At 35.8% G+C, this 16,857-nt stretch overlaps 2 protein-coding genes across 3 annotated transcripts; both read left to right on the forward strand.

Moving 5' to 3' along the window:
* On the forward strand, positions 1–14,911 carry LOC138316172 (kelch-like protein 24a). 2 transcript variants are annotated; one of them, XM_069257729.1, is made up of 2 exons: positions 1–909; positions 4,901–14,911. In XM_069257729.1, the coding sequence occupies exons 1-2, from the start codon at positions 883–885 to the stop codon at positions 6,740–6,742; spliced, it is 1,869 nt and encodes a 622-aa protein (XP_069113830.1). In that variant the 5' UTR covers positions 1–882; the 3' UTR covers positions 6,743–14,911. The 2 variants fall into 2 exon arrangements, with proteins under 2 accessions (XP_069113830.1, XP_069113831.1); XM_069257730.1 differs by lacking the exon at positions 1–909 and adding an exon at positions 4,676–4,806.
* Positions 13,786–14,780, forward strand: LOC138316767 (UDP-N-acetylglucosamine--peptide N-acetylglucosaminyltransferase-like). Its single transcript, XM_069258424.1, has 2 exons — positions 13,786–13,819; positions 14,290–14,780. The coding sequence occupies exons 1-2, from the start codon at positions 13,786–13,788 to the stop codon at positions 14,778–14,780; spliced, it is 525 nt and encodes a 174-aa protein (XP_069114525.1).
* Positions 14,912–16,857: the final 1,946 nt, after the last annotated feature.

Below are 16,857 nucleotides of genomic sequence, written 5' to 3' on the forward strand. Positions count from 1 at the left end.
GCAATTACATATTGTCGTCTTTTAAAGCAAATAGTTTTCAAGCCAATATTGTAAAATTACTTTGTAATTAAAAACAAACAAAGTAAACACAAATAGCCTACATAAATTATGGGAAAGGACTACCTTGAGTATATGCATGACTTGTGCCCTTTTTGGCTCCCAAATTAGAGTCGTAGTTCAATTTTAAATACCTTGATGCAATAGATATGATGGTTGTGTATCTTTGCAGCTATTGCCGCTATGTTATCCTAAACATATCTAAGTTCTGCACCAATTAGCCTATATATATGAAAGTGATTGTTTGTTTTCAAGTTTTTCATCTAGCGCATCCTTGAGCTAACTTTAAATTTCTCCCGAAGATGCACCTTCAGTACCTACACATTCTCAGTAAACAATAACTTTGTTCAAGATGGTGCTGTATTATTTCTTAGACAAGGAATATCATATTTCGGATCCATTGGTATGTCCAACTAAAGCTGCAAAATTAGTAAACTTCCATTACGAATCAGGTATGTACATGTAGATCTGGTACGAAACATTTCATATGCCACAACTTAATTTCTTAAAACTTATTTAAAAAAATCCATGGATTTGGGACCAAAAACGGCCCAAACCATACATATATAATTAGGCCTTAGTTCTTTGTTAAAATGAAAAAATAAATTTCCCGCCAAATAGACTCCATCGTGGCCTCTGCTGCGTTTGCACGTAACATTTCTTTTACAAGCGTTTGATGCACACAGGTGGTGTTTTGGAAACGTACGGAAATGTGCGGAGTTGTAGTTCCTCGTTCCTCATTAAAATTTCATTAGGAATCCACAAGATGACAGCTAAGACGATGAATTGTGATGCCGTCCCATTGCGAACGAGTTGATTGTGCTGATGGAACCTCAGGATTCAAACGTACAGGTATATATATATAGTATAGTTCAGTACTCGTGTCCATTGTTACCGACAAAGGAACAGCTGATTACTGGCCGATATCAAAGATAACAAGAATGTGTTTTCCTTCCTTGATAGTTCTAGGCTTCGTATAAATGTCTGTGTTGATAATTATTTTGTATCATGTATAATGATAGCAATTATAGCAAAATATGATAGGCCTACTATCGTTGAAGGTCTCTATAAATCTAGAGACATATATATGCTGTAAAATGTACTGATGTAAGTTTTACGTCTTTAGTAACCCTCATTACACTGTATACCTATATCGTGTTGTCGTGGTCGTTGAACCGTGAACAACAGGTGGTAATATACTGAGATCTAGATCACAAAGTAAATTGAGCCCAATACAAATTAAGCTGATCAATGCTCTGGTACACGATCGACTATTTGCATTGCACAATCTGTTTGTCCAGCTGGTAAATTCACATGATCAATATATACAAGGACGTATATGAGAAGGATAAGTCACACTGGGTTTTGGGGAAGTCCAAGGCAGGCGCTTTTGTGTTTGTGCACTGACCGTGACGTTGGACGAGGACTGATTTTCCTTTGATATCCGCCGGCGCAGCCTTTGATGTAGCTTGCGGGTGCGAGGGTTACCGTCTTACTTTCTGAAGCGGTGCTGTCATTTCATGAGCTGTCGATTTTTTTAACAAAAATTTAAGACATATCCCCTAAACATTCCGTCTTTAAAGCAAGTTATAAACGTCGTGAAATTTAATAAACTTTACAATGGTGTTTCGTTTGACTCGATAAGACAAGTATTTGTTGAGAAAAACGGTTTTTATTCCCGGTTCATAGGCGTCTCGCGTGGTGTTTAGTAATGTAAAGAGACAGACACGAATCCTTCTCACTTATAAATCCTTGATATATACAGGTACTGTATATATAGCCAGATCTTTCTCATATGGCACTTGAGGGTTTGGGATCGACAAATGCATATATACAGTCAGTAAATAACTATAATACAATCCACAAGTTAAACTTTTGCTGTATGTATTCGATCCTTACTTTGTATTTTCAAACATATTTTAGTTATGTCGAGGAATAGGGAAAAATACACATTCCTGTCGAGTGCCTCGACCAGGAATCTAACCGGGTCTCTAACAGGACAATCTTAATAACCTGATCTCTGTAGAACTAACTGAGCCAAAGAAGCATGCTACATAGCCTCCTTTATTTGAGTGACAAAAATCATATTTAATATGTACAAACCAAGATGACCTCTGAGGGTTTTTCCATACATGTACATGCAGTCATGTACATGTCATTCTCGGCCCCCATTGGCAGTCAAGCTATCGCTATAACTTACTGAATCAATAAAACAAGATACTGACAGAGTGAAAGGAAGGGAAGTAACTCTGATGGATGAGAATGTGTACATGTGTAATAACCAAGTATTTGTCTCTTTACATTTCTAAACACTGCGTGAGATGCCAAAGAACCTAGAATAAAAAACATTTTTCTCAACAAATACTTGTCTTAATTATCAAATCAAATGAAACACCAATATAAATCTTAATAAATTTCATGATGGAGGGAGTACATCTCATGAAATGAAGGTCCTGTCAGAAAGTAAGACGGTAACCCCTGCACCCTCAAGTTACATCAACGGTTGCATTAGCAGATCTAGATATCAAAGGAAAATCAGTCGTTGCCCAACGTTACGGTCAGTGCACAAACACAAATGCACCTACGACGTATGCCTCCAAAACAGCGATTGACTTATCCTCCTCATTTACGTCCTTGGTATTAACTGTTACCATTTTCCTGTAATTAGTGCCACTCTCCCTATAAGTGCCCCTACCCCTCTTCTGGAGGAGTCGAAGTGAAATTCTCCTCTATCCCATAGAGCTAACAAAGTTTCACAACTGTGTGCAGATTCTTATAACATTGGTATGTATTCCATATTACATGAGCTTGCGAGTTTTTCACATGTGAATCACAATGTAATAATGCCACCTACACCCATAGGTATCAAATTCCTCTGTCAAGATATGTACAGTATATATAATCAAGGTGAGTAAAATGATTATATATTGACATACATTGTCAGACGAATTTAATACCTATGCTTACACCTTGGTGAGCTAGTGTCTTGTACATACCAAGTCTCCGACATATATTTACTCAATTTCCTATAAGAGATAGCAGAGATAATATAATATAGGTCAGCTTAAGGCAGTGTGCCTTAAAACCAGGTCACTGCGACCTACATTTTGAGGTTTGGTGTATGTTTAAGAAAAAGCTTTTCCTATCTTTTTAGCCCACCATCATCAGATGGTGGGCTATTCAAATCGCCTTTCGTCCGTGGTCCGTGGTCCGTCCGTCCTTCCGTCCGTCCGTTAACAATTCTTGTTACAGCTATTTCTCAGAAAGTGCTGAAGAGATCTTTTTTTAATTTCACATGTAGGTTTCCCTAGGGCCCTAGTTGTGCATATTGCATTTTGGGACCAATCGGTCAACAAGATGGCCGACTGGCAGCCATCTTGGATTTTGATAGTTAAAGTTTGTTACCGCTATTTCTCAGAAAGTACTGAATGGATCTTGCTCAAATTTCATATGTATGTTCCCCTTGGACCCTAGTTGTGCATATTGCATTTTGGGACTGATCGGTCTACAAGATGGCCGACCGGCAGACATCTTGAATTTTGATAGTTAAAGTTTGTTACCGCTATTTCTCAGAAAGTCCTGAAGGGATCTTTCTCAAATTTCATATGTAAGTTCCCCTAGGACCCTAGTTGTGCATATTGCATTTTTGGGACAGAGCAGTCAACAAGATGGCCGACCGGCGGACATCTTGAATTTTGATAGTTAAAGTTAGACTATTAAATAAGGGAAGATCTAGAGCAGATCAGAGTTACGTACGCGTTCACACCAAGATACAGATTTCCTGTTTTACACTAAATTAATATTGTTCAATGTAGCTGGTATGTACTTACTACTGCAGTAGACGAGTTATCTATTAATATGTGAGGCTTAAGTTTATAAACATATTTTAATGTGTCAAATTTACAACAGGATTGGGCATAAGTTATTACAACTTTTAAAAGCTTACAGCAGGATTGGGCACAAGTTATTACAACTTTTATAAGCTTACAACAGGATTGGGCACAAGTTATTACAACTTTTAAAAGCTTACAGCAGGATTGGGCACAAGTTATTACAATTTATAAATGTCCTCTCCCATGTAAGGTTTTGAATATACAAGGCCGACCTGTGTACACATGTGTCATACATAAAATTAGTAACATAAAAAGTTAACACCCAGTCAGACGCTAAACATTTGTTTTGTTTGAGCTCAAGTCAACATTGCTATTTTTACACCAATTGAAAGAAATTACGTGATGCTAATAAAACTTATGTACAACCAAATGTGCCCAGTCATGGTCCAAGGAACGGAGTGACACCCAACATGATACTCAAGGCATAGCTAATTGACTTTACATTAAGCAGATGTAAAAGTTAAACTGTGGTACCTTAAGTGCATGCCCATATAACTTACTGGGTTATTTGTCTATCAATTCTACTTTAAATGTGCAGAACACTACTTGTCCCCTTTTGTATTATAACCATGGTATTTTTAAGTCATTTGAAATGCAAATGTTTTTGTTTGGGTATGTATATATGAGATGATTTTTATGGCAGGATCCTGGTTTGCTATTTGTTTTGTAACATGTACCGGTAAGTATAGTAAGTAACAGGTAATACAGTACATAAATGTAAATGTGTAGTTATAGTTATATGTTGTGTCTCTGGACACTGTCATAACTCTACTGGATCACAGCTGCTACCCTAGGCCTGTTGGTATCTCTGGACACTGTCATAACTCTACTGGATCACAGCTGCTATCCTAGGCCTGTTGGTATCTCTGGACATGTGTATTCCGTTTCATTGTAATCACAATCCAACATGCCCATAAATTGGTAAACTAATTTTTTTTTTATATTGACAGGTTATGGAAGGCAAATTGAAATACCTGTCCACCTTATCATTTGGAATGGAGGCCATGCTAGCCAGTGGCCAGCATTCTGACGTTACAGTGGAAGTCGGCAGTCAACGTTTCCTGTGCCATAAAGTCATCCTGGGTGCTGTATCACCGTACTTTGAGGCCATGTTTTCACATGACATGCGTGAGAACCTGGACAACCTTGTGACACTGCACGATATAGATCAGGACGTGTTTGATAATGTCCTAAAGTACATCTACACTGGTAAGAATGTTGTCTGTGAACTTAATGTTGAAAAGGTTTTCCAGGCAGCTTCCCTGATGCAGATACCATGTCTACAAGAGCGCTGTGAGGAGTTCCTTCTAGCCCAAGCATCTTATGAAAATTGCATAGGAATATGGAAGATTGCTAAAGCACACAATAGAATGAAACTAGCAGACAAAGTGTGGACAACTATCTTAGAGAATTTCCCTGTGATATCTACTACAGAAGACTTTCCAAATCTCGATGCTGATGAACTTGTCAGCATCATAAGTAGTGACGACCTGAACTCACCCAGTGAGGAGTTTGTCTGTGATATGGCCATGCAGTGGATTGACAACAGTAGGGAGGTGAGGCAGGAGAAACTGTATGAGATCTTGGGTAGCCTTCACTTACCCCTTGTCTCCAGTGACTACCTTTTCAATCTCATGGACAGAAATCCCTACATCAAGACTGACCCCAGGTGTATGCGATCTCTGTTAGATGCTCTCAAGTACCACACTTGTGTTTCTCGTCGACAAGACTTCACATCCTCCCAGGCATGCTGTCGACAGAATAGCACAAAGGATGATGTGTTGGTGGTGATAGGGGGACTACTATCGACCACACCCCGCTACCAAACAACCAAGGAAGTTCTGTGCTTCAGCTTTCAGCAGCATCGCTGGTTCTATCTGCCCTCCCTCCCATATGACCCTGGGTACGAGTTTGCAGCTTGTACATATGGGGACAGGTTGTTTATATCAGGGGGATGGCTGAAACTACAGGGGATGGCCGAGTACAAAACACACAAAAACCAATGGGAAGTCTGTGCTTCACTGTGTAATGGCCGCTGTGGACACGTCATGGTGGCAGTCAACAATTCCATTTTTGTGATTGGCGGTAGGGATGGACGTGCTCCAGCAATTACCAGTATTGAAGAGTTTAGTCTTCAGACAGAGAAATGGACCAATGCTGGAGACCTGGTCCTGGGCGTGAGATCTACCTCTGCCTCGGTTATTGGGGAGAAGGTATTTGTATTTGGTGGAATCACAGAATCGGACAAGGACTCTAACTCTGTCCAGTGTTTCGACTCCCGCATGAGGACGTGTACAATCATTGGTGACCTGCCCTTTACCTGTAGACTGACTAGGACTGTATCCCTGGATACGAATGTGTATGTATTAGCTCCTGATGGACGGGTACTTCAGTTCAAAGACCCCACATCCTTGAACAGTTTTCCTCGCACATCTTCTCCAGGTGGTCGACTTGATTCCTCTAACTCAGACACAAGTGTTTCTGATACCGAAGCATGCTCTTCTACTTCCTCTGAAACTTCAATTCAGGCTCTGGGCAAACTTAGGTGTCGACTTCCTAACTTCAGCCAGCATCACTTCGAGGTTATTCAGTATAGGGGTAAAATTTTACTCGTGGGAGGAAAGACACCTGACAACAATATCCTGAAGAATGTCAAGGTGATTGATCTGAGTAGGAAAATTCTGGAGATTGAGTCAATGGAAAATCTGGAAATGCCTTCCGCTCGCTGGTGTTTTGGGTGTGTCAAGACTGTCATACGCCGTGACTATCTAAACAATGAGATATGTGCTTAGATCTCCATGAGATACACAACAACTTAGAAGATGTGACATAATTTATTAAAGATTCTCCACCGCTGACAAATGGTATTTTTTCTCTATCACAAACAGGAGCAGATGAGTTAGAAATTTTCTTCAGTTACGAAATTTACTTACTTTACACCATTGAAAAGTTTGAGCTTCTAATTTTACTTCAAGATGAAAATATTAAAAATATTAAATTAATTACGTAAAAAATTAATTGCATCCAAAAACATTTTGTGGCACTATGTCCTGTATGGAATGAGCAAAATAATTTTTTTTATGTTTATTAGACATACACCCGATTAAACACCACATGATGATGAGAACAGTATATATCCTTTATGCTCTGTCAGCGGTGGAGCATCTTTTAAATAGGAGGTCAGACTTGTGTTATTTTATAACATGATTTTAGTCATAAGAGTAACACTGTTTTCTTCATGTGTATCAGATTTCTGTGAATTGAAATCTGAAGTAATTTATAATAAGCTAATAATTCATGCTATCCAATTTGACGTATTCGAAGAATTCTAATGAATAGAAGTAATATACACATATACATTCCTATTATGCATAAAATCTTTTTTTAGCTGTCAAAGCACATGTTAGTACTGATCATTAGTTGTGTACAGAAGTTTCTTCAGTATTAATGATTGTAATTGAGCTAGTTTTACCCAAATGGACAACTGTTTTTCCTTCTGTAACAATATAAATCTTCAGTATAGATAATAAATAAGGCACTTCTATTGAAGTCCATTATTTGGTATTAGTACTAAGTATTTATTATAACTTGCTATTGGTTATTACAGGGTAATACTACTGCCACCGTGTTAACATTGTCATTCTATAGTCTTTGTATTGTTAACTTAATTTATTGATATCAATTGTGAAACAAGTTACAGCGACTTACTTAGACGTCGACTGTTACTTAGACTTGTAAAGTACAGTGATATATAGAGTGATATCATATGTCTACTCCATTTCTGATTAGGCTAATTAGGTAATGATCTATTTGTAATTTGATACACAATTAAGCATTAACATTTTGTTTAAGAATCTCACAGAGGTATATAGATGCTTGATTAACATCTTACAATACTTAAGTTTCGAGATAACAAAACAACTTTGGTAACATATTCCAGTAATTGTGAGGTCATATTTTGACATGACTTATGTGATGCCTAATCACTGGAAGGTGTACATGTACGTGGGTCTAATTGACGGTAAATCTGTAATTGTACTTTACCCATATCGTTTTGTACTATGAATCTGTGTATTTAGCTAGTATGATGTTGATGTTTGTATTGATGCATGTTATAATCACAGAGGCTTGTTAAAAATCCTCAACTATGATGGCACATATTTTACTATAATTAGCACATGCAGCATATCATGGTCTGTCATCAGTAGTTTGGAAGTGCCAGTGTTTTAATGAAAGCATAATTACCGTATTTTCCCTATTAAGAGCGCCTCCTCTAATAAGGGCGCCCCCACGTTTTTTGCTGAAAAAAATCAACTAATTTCATACAATTTTTGTGCCAGATTGTGACGATTTGTCTCTGCAGACGCTAATGAAATATAGTTTTACATCAATCTGATGCCTAACAGATATCTAATCAGCTTGTATAAACAATAAATTTATTGCACTGAATAACTTGCCAAGTATTTACACATAGAAATAGCTAGAACGCCATGTTCAAAACAAAACGTGTCACTTGAATGTCCCACACACGTGTATGGATGAAGACTAACTGGCATCAACATTTTAGCGATGTCTGTACAGGTTTTATGAATACTTACTGTATATCTATGATAAAGGTTCCTAACTAACAGTAATATTATCATTTATAAGCATTTTATTGTGTGCTCTTGTCGGTATTCCCCATCTGCCACAAAACGAAAGTAGCGATCGAAAGCACCGTCCGCCATTTTGTGTACGCAAGGTAAACAAACAGGCTAGCATGAAATACAAAAATTCCGTGAAACAGACATATTTAACCAATGTTTAATACTTCTAGTGCATACATTTCTTCATTATTATGTAATTTCAATACTTACTTGACTTCAAAACGAAAGTTGGTTATCATAAGTTTCAGAAAAATACGAAACTAAAAGCAAGATGACTATAGTCTGTTTCGGAAAAAAACATCTAAAAATGGTCTCAAATAACCGCGCCCCCCTCAGTCATTTACCCGCGCCCGGCGCCCTCATTAGGGAAAATACGGTATTTGTCTAAAGATTACATAATTTTGTATCTGATTCGGAATGTCAACAGTTGGTGTCACGGTAAGAAGACAAGGTTGCATTATGATATTACATTCATATACTTTACAATTATCATGCTATACTGATATGATTGCATGGAATGATCAGGGATTTAAACATTTCTACATTTCTTTGTTATGGATTGTGTTGAAGTAGAAATGCCTCGTGTCTGATCTACAATATGCTACATTTGACACAAAGTCCTCATGCAAATTAGATTTTCTCCCATAAGTTCATTCCTTTCTGGCAATGAATATAACATCTCTGTCTTTTTGAATCGATTTAATGGATTGAATTCATGAAAATTGTTTCATTGATGACCATCTTTTGGATGAAATATTTTATATACTTATTTCATGTCACAAACTGATAAATCCTCATTTCTGTATATATGGAGATGCTTAAATTATAAATCATTCTAAAGTTTGAAATTAGACTGAATGTTTACATGTATCATGTATGGAAAATATTTGTAAAACTTTTGTGATATATGAATTCATAATCTACTGTTATGTTATACCGACACAAAACATAGTTTTCAATAAGGATATATATATTGTCCAAACATTAGATTGTTACATGTTTTAATGATGCCAACTTTTAGTATGAATGTTTAAAGTTATATGTGCCGTATTTTTCATACTCACGAATCAAGAACAGCTTTTGATATGTTATTTAACACCAACAGTAACCAACATTTTGAGAATTATAGTACCTTCAATGCACAGGTTTTAATTTTACAAGTACAGATAAGAGCTGAAAATGATTTTTGACATCTACAGTGACGTGAAATGAGTACATACGATCAGACCATCAAGCCAAATTGTGGTCTACAAGTTCCTTCAACATTTTTAATGTGTTATTAGTAAGTGATTTTTGCAGGTATGTTTCCATCTTAACATATACATCAGACATTTTACAGTACCTATTCGACCCAATAAGCGCCCAGGGCATTAAAAAAATGAAAAATTGAAAAGGTGCTTACCGGGTATAAGATGAAATTATTGCAAATCTAGAAAGTTTTGTGTAGTTTTGGTCTTTATTTATGCATGGACGATTGAAATCGAGGCCTCAGAAAGGTGGAGGGGTGCTTACAGGGACATGGCTGCTTATTGGGTTGAATACGGTACATAATTTCTGTGTTGTAACTAAAAAGTAACGCTTATAAGGCACCTGAAGGTATTTGAATGATTTTCACAGCTTAATTCTCAAACCTTATGATATTCATTAGATTACTGAAGTAAAAATAACATGTCAATATTTTCGACCAGTTACGGCACATAATTTTAAATGAATACTTTTGTGACTTTTTCACTCTTTTAGAACTGATAAGATAGACCACTGATAACACAGGCAGCCCAATTTACATGTATATTGCTGTAAATTTCTTTGAGAATTAACTTGCTTCGCGGATTCACACAGTTTGCTAAAAAAAATTTTTATTTCTTTTATACCCCCATGAAATTAAAAAATAATATCATCAATGTTTAGATATTTTATACAATGTATATATTGAAGTGTTCTGCTTTATCAAGAACTTACTTACTGGAATTTACATGTATCAGTACTGTAAGCTCTTGTAATTTATCAGTCTAATTGCTTTGTTTAGTCATGATTTTTCATTCAAATTGAAAGTAGATATATATAGCAATAGTGACATCCGTAATACATTTACTGGTACATAATGTATTGACAAAATGATGATACAAATCATTGCATTGATTTTTTTTTAATGTATTTAATTTTTTTTTGTTAATTGTTGTACAACAGGTATAGATTAGACATGTACATCAGACTGTTAAGATGCATATGAAGTCACATTTTTTGTATGATGTACATATAAAACATTTCAGTGCTCTATCCTGTAAAGGTTTTAGACTTCGGCTACATGTACATCAGTCATTTTGACATATTTCTGCTAACCATCAATTAGTGTATAATTTAAGTGCTTTTCATACATCGTAATGAATCAGAAATACTATACATCTTTAGTAAGTATGTATGCAGTAATGGGAAAACTTATATACTTATAAATTTACATTCAATTCATTTTGTAACATACTTTATAATTACCCCAATATTAGGACTGTAAGATTTAAATTTGGTAGGAAATTTGTCCTTTACAGATGTAAATGATTAAAGTTCTCTTTATCTGCTTAACAGTTTGAATGAAGGGAGTAGGAATAGTTAATATTACAGGAGTATGGAATTCAAAGTAGGGTGGAGTATATATATGTTCTGTTGGTGTCTTACCGAGTATTGGCGAGCTATAACACTATAAAACTGTTGATGACAATAACACAAGTATACTGCAGCCTCCCGAAACACACACAGGAAAGGATAAATAGATCAAAACATCCTAAAATGATGAGATGTTATTCAGGGGTAGTCATCCTGAAATGAACTAATTATAAATACAATTAGCTTCTGTTGTTGTTTAAACAAAAGCTGACCAAACCCATTGTTATCCAAAGAAACTTGAAATAGTTTGGAGATGCTTCACAAGCTCAGTGTAACATGTATAGCCTGGTGTTTCTGTGACCCTGTGATGGATGACCGCTATAATACGTACACATGGCTGGAGGCCTTATAAGATGTAGTAGCACCTGGCCAGGTGATGTATACTCAACTGAAATCTCATCTATCTAGGTACTTTATTGCTAGAATTAAACTCCAGACAATTGTTTTGGAAATAAGCTGACCTATATACATATGTAGAAAGTCCTCATATTTCTACCCCTCCTTTTGTATGTATATCAATAAACTGAAGGTACAATTTTGGTCTGGTCACAATAAAGTCTGTGATATAATGTTGTACCTACCAGGTAATCGAGTAGTGCTAAGAATATCCTGTATGTTTTAATTCTACCAGCCTCAGTGCATTCAAATAAATTATAAATTATTAATTCAGTAGTTAATTTTTATCGTGATGTGTCCGGTTTGTATATTGTATAGTTATAATTAATATTTTGTGAACTTACTCAATGTGTAGCTGTTGTTATAATGATATTTGTAATGTTATGTATTAGCCATTCCAGGTTTGTCTTGTTAGACCAACTTTCTATTAATTACATGTTCCAATTTCTACTCTTTTTTGAGATAACAATGATTACATGTACACTTCTTCCATGTATAAGTTTAGACTTTTTTTTCTACAATTACAACACTTGTCCGATAAACCTGCAACCTAGGCAAAATAAATAAAAAAACCAACCTAATATATAGGCAGGTTTAGCAGACTATTACAACGTTTTAACTCCAGTTTCTATGTAAAGATGTTGTTTTTCCTTTAGACTTCAAGTATTTAGGGGTCATACATTGCAGTTGTCTTCAAACATTGACGTTTTTAAACCTAATCATAGATAAATTTATTCTAATACAATTCACTTTGGTTATAACTTTTTTCCCTTTTCATCAAAGATAGAATTAGTTGTACGTAACTTGAAATGTGTGTCTAGAACTACTGTACCACATTTAAAACAAAAACATTAATGGAGTTTATAGAGCTGACTAACATGTCTGCAGATAAAGTAGAGTGATTTTATTAGAATTACATGTTTTAGATAACTTATAGCTTATTGCTTTCTGGTGCCTGGCACTATACAAATGTAGTGGGACAAGAATGTACGAGATACAATTTCTGATGTGTACAACATTATGTTCCTGGTAACAGGCTAGCTATATATAGTACAGTAATCATACGAGAGCTGTAACAAAAGTGTCAAAGGTTGTTTAATGTTAGTGATACAAAGTATCATCAGTGTTGGCTGTGACTTGATTGGATGTCCCATTGAGAATGGTCTCCCATTCAACAAGTAATTTATCTTGTTTTGTTTCGAATAGTTTTGAATTGTAACATTCCAGATCCTTATCTCGGATATATACACTTGATGTAACATTTTGTAAGGTTTTTTCGTATATAGAGGGCAAGCTAGATATACTGCTAAAAGTGATTTTAAGGCTGTCTGTAAGCAAACATGTTATTTATTGGATAAGGAGGGCAGGGTCATATTAAGTGTGAGGGCAAGTTGAATACAAGGCAGAGGGGAAGTTTGATAAAGTTTTGAGGGCAAGTTTGATGTAAGGGCAAAGAGCAAGCTTGATGAAGACTGAGGGCAAGCTTTGAGGGCAAGCTAAATAATGGTTTTAGGGCAAACTTGATACAAGGCTGAGGGCAAGCTTAATAAAGGTTTGAGGGCAAACTAGATAAAAGCTGAGGGCAAGATTGATAGACTGAGGGCATGCTTTATAAAGGCTGAAGGTTTTCAAGCTTGTTATAAGGTTGGGAGGTAAGCTTGATTCAAAACTGAGGTCTTGATAAGTTTCAAAAGGGACAAGTGTTAAATTCTTGGTCACATTTTAATTGTTGTTCATGCTGCTATGACAGCAAAGATTTTACTAAGAAGAGGTTGGAATAATTTTGCACCTTTGGTTAAACAAGATTGAAGAAGGCATGTTCAATATTCTTGGAAGGGATATATAGGTATGTAGAGGAAAAGGGCAAGCTACCCTTTCCAATTTCCTATAGCTTTATAGGTAAAGTGGTACAACCCTACTTTTCAAAAGCAAGGAGTATTCTTAACTGATGGTATTTTCAGGGTTGTTACAAAGTTATAGCCTAATTGAGATGTGTGCTTCGAACAAGGCTACCTGTGTTTGGCTAGAAGAAGAAAATCATTACTTCGGAAAGGAGGGAGGGTTCATGACACTTGACTGATTGCAGCATATTGCACTTCTTGAAAGGCATTTTGTTTTATGAATACATCACTGAGATGAGGGCAAACGTAAGAAAGGCTGAGGATAAATGTAAGAAATCTAAACAAAGTTCAAATGTAAGAAAGACTTTTGACAAATATATAATAAAGGCTTAGGGCGAAGTAAGAAAGGCTTAGGACAAATGTTAGAAACCTAGGCTAAGGGCAAGAGTACAACATGGTATTGTAAGCTAGACTACATGTCAGATTCACCTTGTGTGGTACAAGAATCAATGGACGACGGTATTGTAAATATGACGTTCATAACTTAGGTTTTGGACCAAGAGACGGATAGTTGTGTAGAATTATATTGGAGAGAAATTTCCATTAGACAGAGTCATGTAGAAATGATTTTGGGAGTAGAACATTATAAAATGGTTTTAATTAAAGAGTAGATCAACACATGTACTTATTTATAACCAAGTGCTAGATATTTAAGAATTGCTCAGGAGAGTAGAATATATTCCCAGGCCATAAGCCACATATTTTAGTACAACTTTGGAGAGTAGAACATCATTCCAGGCTGTGAGCCAGATATTGTAGATTTGTTTGTAGAGTACAATAATGCACTAGACCTAGAGCCAGATATTGTAGATTTGTTTGTAGAGTACAATAATGCACTAGACCTAGAGCCAGATATTGTAGATTTGTTTGGAGAGTACAATAATGCACTAGACCTAGAGCCAGATATTGTAGATTTGTTTGTAGAGTACAATAATGCACTAGACCTAGAGCCAGATATTGTAGATTTGTTTGTAGAGTACAATAATGCACTAGACCTAGAGCCAGATATTGTAGATTTGTTTGTAGAGTACAATAATGCACTAGACCTAGAGCCAGATATTGTAGATTTGTTTGGAGAGTACAATAATACACTAGACCTAGAGCCAGATTTTGTAGATTTGTTTGGAGAGTACAATAATGCACTAGACCTAGAGCCAGATATTGTAGATTTGTTTGGAGAGTACAATAATGCACTAGACCTAGAGCCAGATATTGCAGATTTGTTTTAGTGGTATGAGAACTGTAGCCTTATATTGTAGATTTGTTTTTCTACTTAAAGCTTTTTGTAGTTACTGAACGTTGTTGATATTGTTAATATTTTGTTGAGAGTACATTAAAAAAATACTACATTAAATCCAAACAGTTTTTAGTTTCTGTTGATTCTTAATTGTTCATGAAAATGACAATAAATCAAAGCTCACGACCTATAGATACACCATTATTATTTTACAGAAACCTTCAGTGGAATATGAAAGAAAACGAAATTTGATTTAAGAATATAGAGGCAGTTAGAACGAACATCCCTACCCAGCCTACTATGCTTAAAGACAGCACCAATTCTGTTTAGAAGTCTTTTGAGCTTCAATACTGCAGCTAAGAGACTGGACAATACTACAAATCTATGGAGAAATGCTGAAGATCAATAAATCAATGATCCGTGGTGTTACCATGTATTCAACCACGGGGACGATGAGAATAAAAACTGATGATTTGGAGTACTGTAAACATCCAGCAGTCTTCTTATTTTAGTGCTTTTTTAAGCATTAAACTATCTTCCTTTGGCATCTATGGTCTATATAGATGCCATAGGAAGATCGTTTAATACTTATATTTACATTATTAGGTCATTTTGGGGTTTCTGCATTAACATTGCTTAAGCTAGACCAGGGAAACTTTTTATCAACGATGATTTAATCCAAGAGATGGAACAGCCATTTTGACGGTGATCAATTGACGTGACCAAATCAACATTAGTGACGTCATAAAGGTCACGTTTTGAATGTCAGTTATACCCTCGTATACTTCACTTTGCATTGGCTAGTTTATATAGTAGAAGTGACAAGTAAATGTAAATATTGTGCCAAAACTGCTGCCTGAAATGTGATTATGCTAATTGTATTGTTATTAAATATTGCATAGCCATCATAATGAATGTGCGAATTCATCGTTGCGCTAACCTGTTGATGATTGTTTTGGCACAAAAATTAGATTTTGACAAAAATAAGTAGGTTTATAATGTCAACATAAAATCTAATACAGGTAGTACCACTGTGAGATCAGGTGTTCTCATTCAGGAAAGTTTCCTGTACATGTTCATTTCTGTCTGATTGTAAGCTATCCACACACTGGTAACTTCATTTCAGATTCAAAATGCAAGTTTCATCATAGATACGCAATGCATGGTCCCAAGACAAAGTGTCATTATAACAAAGACAAAATGTAATAAGAACAAAGTCCCAAGACAAAGTGTCATCAGAACAAAGTCCCAAGACAAAGTGTCATTAGAACAAAGTTCCAAGATGAAGTGTCATTAGAACACAAAGTCCCAAGACAAAGTGTCATTAGAACAAAGTCCCAAGACAAAGTGTCATTAGAACAAAGTTCCAAGACAAAGTGTCATTAGAACAAAGTTCCAAGACAAAGTGACATTAGAACAAAGTTCCAAGACAAAGTGACATTAGAACAAAGTCCCAAGACAAAGTGTCATTAGAACAAAGTCACAAGACAAAGTGTCATCAGAACAAAGTCCCAAGACAAAGTGTCATTAGAACAAAGTCCCAAGACAAAGTGTCATTAGAACAAAGTTCCAAGACAAAGTGACATTAGAACAAAGTCCCAAGACAAAGTGACATTAGAACAAAGTCCCAAGACAAAGTGTCATTAGAACAAAGTCCCAAGACAAAGTGTCATTAGAACAAAGTTCCAAGATGAAGTGTCATTAGAACAAAGTTCCAAGATGAAGTGTCATTAGAACAAAGTCCCAAGACAAAGTGTCATTAGAACAAAGTCCCAAGACAAAGTGTCATTAGAACAAAGTCCCAAGACAAAGTGTCATTAGAACAAAGTTCCAAGACAAAGTGTCATCAGAACAAAGTCCCAAGACAAAGTGTCATTAGAACAAAGTCCCAAGACAAAGTGTCATTAGAACAAAGTCCCAAGACAAAGTGACATTAGAACAAAGTCCCAAGACAAAGTGTCATTAGAACAAAGTCACAAGACAAAGTGTCATCAGAACAAAGTTCCAAGACAAAGTGTCATTAGAACAAAGTTCCAAGATGAAGTGTCATTAGAACACAAAGTCCCAAG

This window comes from Argopecten irradians, chromosome 2 (assembly GCF_041381155.1).
Source record: "Argopecten irradians isolate NY chromosome 2, Ai_NY, whole genome shotgun sequence".
NCBI classification, from domain to species: Eukaryota; Metazoa; Mollusca; class Bivalvia; order Pectinida; family Pectinidae; genus Argopecten; species Argopecten irradians.

Excerpts from the sequence above, each read along its gene's own strand:
- LOC138316172 (XM_069257729.1), top strand. The coding sequence starts at position 883 with ATGGAACCTCAGGATTCAAACGTACAG. Across the intron at positions 910-4,900 it reads CTCAGGATTCAAACGTACAG|GTTATGGAAGGCAAATTGAA; the intron begins GTATATATATAT and ends TTATATTGACAG.
- LOC138316767 (XM_069258424.1), top strand. The coding sequence starts at position 13,786 with ATGAGGGCAAACGTAAGAAAGGCTGAGGATAAAT. Across the intron at positions 13,820-14,289 it reads AAGAAAGGCTGAGGATAAAT|GCTGTGAGCCAGATATTGTA; the intron begins GTAAGAAATCTA and ends ACATCATTCCAG.